Raw genomic sequence first — 9,743 nt, forward strand, 5'->3', positions numbered from 1 at the left:
GTTGTAAAAAAAAAACATGGTTCTCTGGTGGCTCTAGAAATTTCACTTGGGTTCGGAAAGGTTCTCGGGGAGAAAGCGCAAGTTTGGGGACTCATAAGCTGGAGCGAGGGCATCCTCCCAGCGCATGTGCCGGCTGCAGGTCTTCTCCGTTTTGGCAGATCAGCTCTCCTTGCTGGTGCTCTGGGCCGTGAATCGCCATGGCTCAGTTCTCCACCTCCATCCTGAGCCCAGAGAACAGACCAGTATCAAACCCTGTCTGCTGAAGCGGAGAACCACGTTAGAAAAACCGACTTCTGCGCCCATATGAGACCTGGTTCCCTAACTCTTCCGGGGAATTAAGAGTTTATGCAGTGCCGGGTCATGCAGACTGAAGGCTAATCATAGTAACACCGGAAATTTTTATGGCTCTCTGAGGCCGGCCCAGTGTGGAGGGCTTTCCTGGAATTGCAAATAAGGTGTTCTCTGAGGAACAGTGTCTCATGGATACTGTGCTTTATTAATGTGTCAAATTCTAATGGCTCTTGACGTTCAAATGCATTTCTAGTAAAAAGAATTTGTGTGTACTTTGCACACTAGGGCAAATATTATGGTTCTTTTGTTCTTCCTGGCAGTTAGCTTGGCAATAATTATCTGTCAGATTCCCTTTCCCTTCTCACCCTATCTCTCTTCACTGCAGCCAGCCCAGCCATCTCAGTAAAATGTGGGCCAGTATCCAAGCCACCCATGGAGACACCTGTGGGAAAGCCCAGCTGGGGCTTCCCTGCCTGATCTTACATCTCTCTGATCTGTAAAATGGGAGATATGGTCGAGACGAAAGTGTTTTTACTTTCTTTTGTTTCTTCTATATCAAGTATCTTAAATACTTTGTATGTTGTAGGAAATGTTTTCTGGACATTAAAAAAAAATTTTTTTTAATATAGGAAATGCCAGGGACATTCAAGAATAGACAGCAGCACAATGAGTCACCATAGACCTGTCATCCCACTTCAGGCACTGTCACCTCTCGCACCCGTTGGTTTGCTTTGGGGCAAACTATTACAGCAAATCCCACACTTGAATCATATTTCCCCATAAATATTTCAGAGTGGCTCTCTTACAGCAAATGACCTTTTAAAAAACAAAACCACAGTACCGTCATCGCACCTAACGCCACTACTAATTTCTCAGCATCATCTAATGTCCACTTCAGTCTCATTTTCCCCCAGCCCCGTCAAACATGTCTTTACCCTTCGTGGTTCAAAGAAGGATCCAGGCAAGGGCCCCATACTGTGTTTGGTGCATAAGTTTCTTAAATCTCTTATCATCTTTGAATTTTCCCGCCCCTCCCCACACAGTTTTTTCATGCCATTTAGTTATTGAAGAAGTTGGTAGGTACATATATATTTTTAACGAGTGTGTTTTTAACATTTTGGAGGGAATTATTAAAGCCTTATAAAGAGAGAGGATTAGGATATTTTCATCCAGCCAAAGAAAGCATTGTTAAAAATCGTGTGCTGAAGAGCAGTTTGACCAAATATGTTTTGGTCTATTTTAGACAGCGTTTTGGAACAAGCCATAGAGTTCGGGACGCTTCCTTCCTGAGGTTCCAGCCCTGTGAAGTCACAGGGTAGGAATGAGGAGAGGCACGTGGCCCTCTTGCTTTTGGTGCAGTTTGCTGGGGAAGCAGGGGGGCACAGACGGAGGTCCGGGGGCAGGGAGGGACTGTCTGGTCAGGTGAGTGAGCGGGAGGCGTGGCGGTGGCTGCTTAGAGTGGCGCAGATGTCATTTCTTGGAGGTTTTTTTGGGAATGAAACGGGGTTGTCTGGGATATATAAGATGAATGCCAGGTAGTGAGAACCAAATTCCATTTTAGTTCAAAGTTCATTGCTGGAGGGACCCACCGGAGGATCTATTCCAACTTTTCTATGTCCACGCAGGATAGAAAGATCTAGAATGGCAGATAACTGGGAGCAGCATTCCAGGGACCTGACTCCCAATACTTCAGTGGGGAAAAAATAAATAACTCAAAACTTGTAGAGCCTTTCCAACTAGCTGGGAAAGGATAAAACCTAAGTTAATTTTACCAGGCAAATTTTAGCATTCCGTCAGCATTCTTTTGAAACACAAGACATACAGAGACCAGGATTGACAAGTGAACTGTGCTTGAATTAGGTGACACGTTTCTTTGAATGAGGAGGCATGCAGAGAGCGTGGTAGCGGTGGTTACTTTGAGCTTTCTGAGGACAGGGACAATACCTTAGTCATCTTTGCATCCTCTCTCGGCCCGAAATTGTGGCATCTTGAATGAAATTGGTGAGTGGAGGCACTGGAGCATTACTGACACTGTAAGGAAACGCAGCTCATTTTAAAGACTTTAGATGTCATTGTACCCAAACTCCGTACTGGAAAGAGGCCCACATATTAGTCCCCAGAGTGGAGAGGAGAGTTTGGTGCTCTCAGTGTATTTGGAATAAGCCAGCACTGGTCTAATCAGGTCTTGCTGAAATGCTGTGTGGTGTCGATGGAGACAGACTCCCTAAGTACAGTGAGTGTGCAGGGCCTCCACGTGGACGTTGCAGAGCATGGGTCAGATGCAACATGTACCCAGCAAAACAAGACGGAAGTAGTTCCATGCTCATGTAGAAGCCCCGGTGGTGCCAGGTATGGTCCTCGCACCTTAAGAAGAGTGAAACGAAAATGCCATGGGAGCCCTGGGGAGAAGGAGCTTCCCTACAGTGAAACATAAAGTTGGGCGTGAAGCATGTGTTTGTACAGTTATCATTATCCCAGTTCTAGTGCTTGCTTAATAGTTATGTGACCTTGAGCCAGTCTTTTAAAGCCTCAGTTTCCTCATCAATAATATGGGTGCGGTAGGCATCTCTACCCTGGATTGTTACAAGGAATAAGTAAGATAATGACATGCGCATTTGACACAGTGTCTGGCACGTGGTAAGTGCTCAGTGGACACTCCTGATACCATCACCACTGCCCCCACTAGGTGGGGCGGAGCTCTCTGGAGGGCAGACGCCTCGGTCTTTTCAGGCACGCAGGGCAGTGATATTAACTTATTTCTGGGCAGCGAATTAAAGTACCTTTGGAATAATTGTGAAGTGGGAAAGTTTCGGTTCCTGCAGCGGAGGATCTAGGCGTTCACGCTGGTTCTGGTACAGCCGATGGGAGACCTGCGTGAGCACGTGCCCTGGGTTCTTGGGATGTAAAACAGGGATAATGAGACACGGGTTTGTCTTAAAGTTACTGGGAGGGAAAACTAATCAGAGAGTCCTCGTGACGTCCCCTGAAGTGTTGGCTGCTGGTCATGGCCTTCGGGCCGTCGTTGAAACTGCCCCCTGTCCTGGGTCATGGCGGATGCCTACAGGACAGTGCAAATTGCAGTCCTGGGAAAGCCACGCGGGGTGTGTAACATGACAGCATCTGGGCTTTAGAGTCTAGTGTAAATTTATAATGTCTAATGAAAACCAGACATCACCTCACTGGCTTCTCATCAAAAGCAGCACCAGTCTTTGTCTCTGGATTTTCAAAAACAGATGTGATATTTGATTGGTGAGTAAGAGTAGATGATAACAAGAAGGCGGAGAATCTTCTATACCAAAGTGGTCCATAAACTAAAAATGCTTGTGTTAACAGTCAGGGAAGGGGACACAACTATGTTTTAGCCACACTTTTTTATCTAGAAAGAGCTTGGAAGAGAATGTAAAGTAAAACAGAAGAAAGAGCAAGGGAAAGGCCTTGCGTTTCCATAAAGAGGTACCACTGGTTTTAGAGTCGAGCCTTCTGAGGGCACGAGCCCAGAAGGACTTTATGACACTGGGACCGGAGGGGCGTGCGTGGTGCTGTGTTCCTGCTTCCTGGGTGCGTGTGCATGCACATGTGACACGCGGTCTCTTCGTCCCCCAGGGAGTGCATGACGTCCGGCTGGCCTACATCCAGTTTGCTCTCTCCTTTTTGATTGCCGGTGATGACAGCACCATAGTGCAAGTGCTGGAGTTGAAAGGTAGGTGTGCCTCTATCTCGGAGCAAAGCCTGTTTGTGGTCATTTGGGGAATTCTACCACAAAGCATTTCTTCCAGGTTAAAAAAGAGTCTGCAGCCTTTGCCACTGCCGTGTACACGAGAATGAAGGGTGCATGGGTAGGTGGTGAGTGTCGGTCGCTGCGGTGTTGATACCGTGGTCAGTGTGAACAGAGGTGTTCCTGTTCTGCTATCGGGAATTCTGGGTGATGTCCCAGCAATGGGTAAATGCAAACAAAGGGCCTTTATGGCTCCAGAACATACACAGGTTCTTATCCCTGGCTACCTGGCTTTCCTTAGACATTGTGTTAAAAGAAAAAAAATAAAGTGTAATTACTGTGGTGGCTTTGCCTAGTGTTACCAGAATATCAGTAATAGTACTTCAAGGAATTCCAGCTGGACCACCTTCTGGTGGCTGTCTCCCAGCAGCAAAGCTGGGCGTAGTTTATTAGGGCCACATGCGTGTTATTGGGAGACTCAGTAAGACAGTAAGTGACAGCACCTTGACTGGCACTTAGCACATGGCAGTTGTTCAGTATATTAGTAGTGATACATTATGAAGCTGTGGTGGCTGATTACCTGGGGATCTAAAAGTATGAAAAGAAAGCAAACAAACAAATCACCCCACATTCTACTGCCAATCAATAAAATGACCATCCGCAAACTATGTCTGTGAGCAAGTCTAAACAAAGACATTTTGGAAAACTGTAATCATAACATATATTCTGTTTCAAATAGTCGATATTAAATTAATTTTACTTAAGTTAATGTGAGAAATGGAAAATAAAACAACTAAAGAACTACTGAACCTCTTTAATAGATGTCACAGTTTTACAAAAGTGGTTGTTCCTACTGTGCACTTGTGTAATTAAAAAAGACAAAACCTTAAAAAAATAAATGGCGTTGTTTGCTGTGCCATTTAATTAGTGACGTTCTCTCATTTCTTCTCACATTGAAAATACTCTTGATTTTAATGCTTTGAAACTTTTACTTTTCAGAATTTATTCCTTGCATTTTTAGCTCAGGCATAAAGGAAGATAGGATTTCTACCGTCAATATTTTGTTATCCACCCTGAAGACAAAGGTACGTGTTTGGTAATCAGCATTTCTGTTGCTCGTTTTCTCCGGAGTTCTTAACCAGCTGTTATTTAAAACATCTTAGGTTACATAGGTTGTTACGTAGGGTGCATGGAAAACTGTTTCTTAAGCAGAGACTTGGTGGTGGTGATGAACAGTCCTGAAGATTAGAGTAGCTGAAGCAGCCGCGTGGTTTGAGGCAGGCCTGCTGTTTTATCACAGTGGGAGGAACGCTGCTGGTCGCCTTCCTCAGCCAGCCATTGGAATACTCGTGAGCCCTAAGTGACTACTATTCTTCATTTACACACCTAACAAATGTTATTTCGTGTCATCTAGCATATTCTGTCTTTTTCAGTCATCTTATAGAAATTTTAAAACTTGCCTAAAGGCTCATTGTCTTTAATAGAGAAGCACCTTAAACGATCAATTAGAAAAACTCTGACTCTTCCAACATAAGAAGTTGTCAAAAGGCTGTGAACTGGCAGTCCACATAAAAATGGCTAATTAGCATAGTACTTAAAATAGTGGTTCTCAACTAGGGGTGATTTTGTCCCTTGTGGGACATTTGGCAATGTCTGGAGACATTTTTGGTTGTCAGAACTGGGGACGTGCAGCTGGCATTCAGTGGATAGAGACCAGGAATGCTGCTCAGCATCCCACAGAGCTCACTCAGTCCCCCACCACAGTCGTCAGGCCCAGAATGTCAGTAGTGCTGAGGTGAGAAACCCTGATTTAGAGTAACGCAGGTGATGAGATACAGGGTTTTCGCCTACTGAGCCAGCACTGACTTTTTAAAACAATGATTTTAGTGCTATCAGAGACAGAGTCAAGGGCTTCCCTGGAGGAAACGTTACAACCCTCTGGAAGACAGCAGACCTGGCAGTGTGTGTCAGAGGTCTCGGAAATGTTTGTATACTTGGAGGTAGGGGTCGTGGGGCGTTGCCTCAGAATCACCTAGAAAACTTATATTTTAGTACATAAACCACAGAGATTCGGGGATAGGTTTGGGTGGGGCTGAGAACCTGTGCCACAATCCCAAGTCGTAGTCAGGGCTACAGTGAGGACTTTACATAAGGATGCTAATTGAAGCCAGAGTTTACAAACAATCTAATTGTACACACACGGGGAATGGTTAAATTAAGCTATGGTCAGTCATAGGATAGAATGATAGCCCCCCCAAATAATGTTCTCAAGGAATTTTTAATGATGTGGGAAAAGCTCCTGTTACATAAGTACAAGCAAGCACAAAACTATATGTAAATAATCTCAAATATGCAAAAGTCCCCAACCAGTACATACACTTACTTGTGTATTGTGTGTGTGTGCGTGGGGGGGAGGGGGACAAGGAATATCGTGAGATGCTAACTGTAGGTGTCCTAGGATAGTAGGAATATTAGTGAATTTGGTTTTTCTCTTCATAGTTTTATTTATTTATTTATTTAGGTTAAATATTTTGCCATAAACCTACATGAGTTTTAGAATGATGAAAAACAATAAACACCATTTTCAAAATTGAATTCCTTGAAATTTGTTTGTTTTATTGTTTCAGGTAGTTCACAATAAAAATATCACAAAAACCCAGAAGGTGCGTTTCTTTACCGGGCAGCTACTGAACCATATAGCATCTCTCTACAACTGGAAGGGGATTGTTGACGTGGAGCTGGACAGTGCCAAGGTACAGTCGCGCCTGCGTGTCCTGTGGCTGCACCTGCAGTGTGTGATCCTCACAGCCGGGAGACTAGAGTCTAAACACACGCCTGCCTTTAAACTTCCTCCATTTGATCTGTTTCTTTTGACCTATGATTACATTAATTTTCCACTTAGATTCAATATGATTTAAAAAATGTTGTTTTTACCTTTTTTCCTTTTAGTCTCTGAGGTTTCGTGTTATTACACTTTTTTTTTTTTTTTTTTTTTTTTTTTTTTATGAGAACACTGTTCCCTTTAGCCAAGTGGCATCTTAATTTTCCCTGCAGCGCTGGCCCAGTGGGATTGCAGGGCTGCTCCGGGCTCTCTCTTCCGCCTCTCATTTACCTCTTTTTCTTTCTTCCATTTTTTTTTCAAATCTAGATTTTGGAGTTTTCAGGCTTGTTGCTTTTAATTCAGGGTCCTAAGCATTAGGGAACCCAGTTCCCTCACCTACTGACAAGTATCGTTGATTTTGTAGTTGTTACTAAAGTGCTCAATTAGAGAAGTTGGCTCACATTCACCCAAGGCCAGTGTACCTTTTAATTCTCCTCATTTTGAAATTCCTCGGGGTGTTTCTGAACATGGACTTGGCCAGAGTAGCGAAGGCTCAGACTTCCTGGTAACTTTATAATAATTACCTCTCAAGAGCCCACTATTTCACTTCCTTTTATCTTTGTGACTTGCCTATGCCCTCTTGTTTTGAACATGTTTCGTAGTCTATTACGAGGAAGCCTCAGGGCCTTAATAAAAACACTCCCAAATGTGGAATTTTATTGAAAAGGGCCAGCGAAATTAAGTCATTCTTAAGCTTGTTTAAAAATGCAAATTTAAACTTGCCACTCTTAAGAGTATTTTTTAATCTTGATTGGTGTTTCTGTTTGTTTTTTTGAAATGATACCAATTGTTTAAAATGTTTTCTAAGTTGTCATCAGGCGCGTGGTATTGTTTTTACTCTATAGCTGTTACTAGGGTTTATGAGCTTAGGATTTTTGTCTAATTTTTTAAAACCCTCATAGGCTTCTTCTGGAGACGCAGGGAAAGCCATGGTGAGGGAGCTTGTTCATAACTTCCTGATGGATCTCTGCTGTTCGCTCAAGCACGGGATTAATTTTTATGATGCATCTTTGGGTACCTTTGGCAGGTAACGTAACGCTCTTGTGATTCCTGGGTGTGTGTTTCTAAGAGGTCACCACATACATGACTGTCCATTGGAAATCTGTTAAATGAGGGAACTGTAGTAGGTTAGAACTGGAAATGTAGACATTATCTAACTCGTTGTAGGGATGAGCAGTTGGAGACCCAGGGAGCTTCTAGTCATTATGTGTCTTCAGGGAAAAGGTCTCAGGGTGATAATCGACTTAGAGATGTGACATCTGTCATCCAGGAAGGTGCTGTGTATGTTTACTCAGAGGCTGGATCTGAGACTAAGTCAGCATCTGCCTTCCCACAGAGGGCAGGCCCTGAAATGGGCCTCCCCACAGTCCTGAGGTGGTGCCACTGTTACTCCAGTTTTGCAGATGAGGGACATGGGCACAGAGAGGCCAGGTCACTCCCGGTGTGAGTGGCAGAGCTCAGATTTGATCCCAGGAAATCTGGTTCCAAGCCCAACCTCATAACAACTGACAGGCCCCACCTCTTCAAAAACAGCTACTAACCAGGTAGGGTTTCAAATTTTGTTAATACAATAATATTTCATATATAGTCCAAAGCTAGTGGTTTAGATTGTATTCTTATGTACTCTATAGTCATATAACTATAATACATATCTGTTATTATTTTTTAATGACCAAAGTGGCCTACTGTTAGATACATTGTTTGCCAACTTGCTTTTTTCTATTTAACAGTAAAAATATTGGACATATTTTTGGTCTTGTGAATGACTCTTATTTTTTACCCCCTTGGCATTTTATTATAAAGATATAGATGGTTTGATTTCGTTTTAACCAGTCAGGAACTAGCTGATTCCTTCATAATGAGATAACACAGTAGGAATTTTTCTCCCTGCTTGTGACTTTGGACTTGTTTTGATTCTGAGATTATTATGATTTAACTTGCTACGTCATTTCTACAACCCCCTTCCCTCCCTCGAGGTGAAGGGGGCACGTGCATGGCCTTTGCAGGCCTGGCTACGTCATCATTTAGAATAAGCTCCTTTTCCTGCTAAAATGTAATAGCAGACTTTTATAGTGTCATATAATATAATACCACACTTTAATCACACACATTTTTTTTCTCCTTAAGTAGATCCGTAAAATAGATGATCGTTAAATGAGCATATTGAAGGAACTTATGGGTGTGGGTCTATTTAAATAAACTCTGGTTTACATAAATTTTTGAAGCCCCGAGCAAAAGACAAATGTTTGTGCTTTGGACGGAGGAAGGAAGTTTTGTTTGTGAGGACGTTCATGGAAAGCTTAGAGAAATTTAAAAAAATTTTTTCATTATTTATTTTTTTAATTGAAAAAACGATTTTATTTTCTTAAGCCTAGAGAAACCTGACATGCATCATTCCCTGATAGTCAGAAGGCTCACTCCCAGATTTCATTCAGGTCTGCTTTCCACTGCCACCATCCTTCTGCCCGGCTCTTGCTTCTGACTGTGACTTATCACCACCTCGCATGTTTATTTACTTGCTTGTTTATTACCTGATAGGTGAGAATCAGGATACAGGCTGTTCTGTAGTACCTGGCACACAGTAGGTATTCGATGAAAGTAAGGCCTTATAGGCAAGGGTTGGTGAACTTTTTCTCTGAAGGGCCAGGTAGTAAGTATTTGGGCCTTGGTGGGCCACACAGTCTCTGTTGTGACCCCTCAGTTGTGCCCTTGTAGTACCTTAGCAGCCGCGGACATAAACCAATGTGGGTGACTGTTCCAATAAAGCTTTATTTATAGAGACACCTGGAGTGGAGATTAAGAGAACAGATTCTGAAGTCAGCTCTGAAAACTTGAGCAGGTTACTAATTTAACTTT

At 43.0% G+C, this 9,743-nt stretch overlaps 1 protein-coding gene across 1 annotated transcript in view; it reads left to right on the plus strand.

Moving 5' to 3' along the window:
* Positions 1 to 9,743, plus strand: part of URB1 (URB1 ribosome biogenesis 1 homolog (S. cerevisiae)) — a 62,365-nt gene that overhangs the window by 6,543 nt on the left and 46,079 nt on the right. The window contains exons 5-8 of the mRNA XM_023519717.1: positions 3,895 to 3,991; positions 5,006 to 5,091; positions 6,634 to 6,759; positions 7,790 to 7,914. Coding sequence (XP_023375485.1) covers positions 3,895 to 3,991; positions 5,006 to 5,091; positions 6,634 to 6,759; positions 7,790 to 7,914 — 434 coding nt within the window. The remainder of the gene's footprint in view (positions 1 to 3,894; positions 3,992 to 5,005; positions 5,092 to 6,633; positions 6,760 to 7,789; positions 7,915 to 9,743) is intronic.

Source organism: Pteropus vampyrus, unplaced genomic scaffold, assembly GCF_000151845.1.
Source record: "Pteropus vampyrus isolate Shadow unplaced genomic scaffold, Pvam_2.0 Scaffold233, whole genome shotgun sequence".
Classification (NCBI taxonomy): domain Eukaryota; kingdom Metazoa; phylum Chordata; class Mammalia; order Chiroptera; family Pteropodidae; genus Pteropus; species Pteropus vampyrus.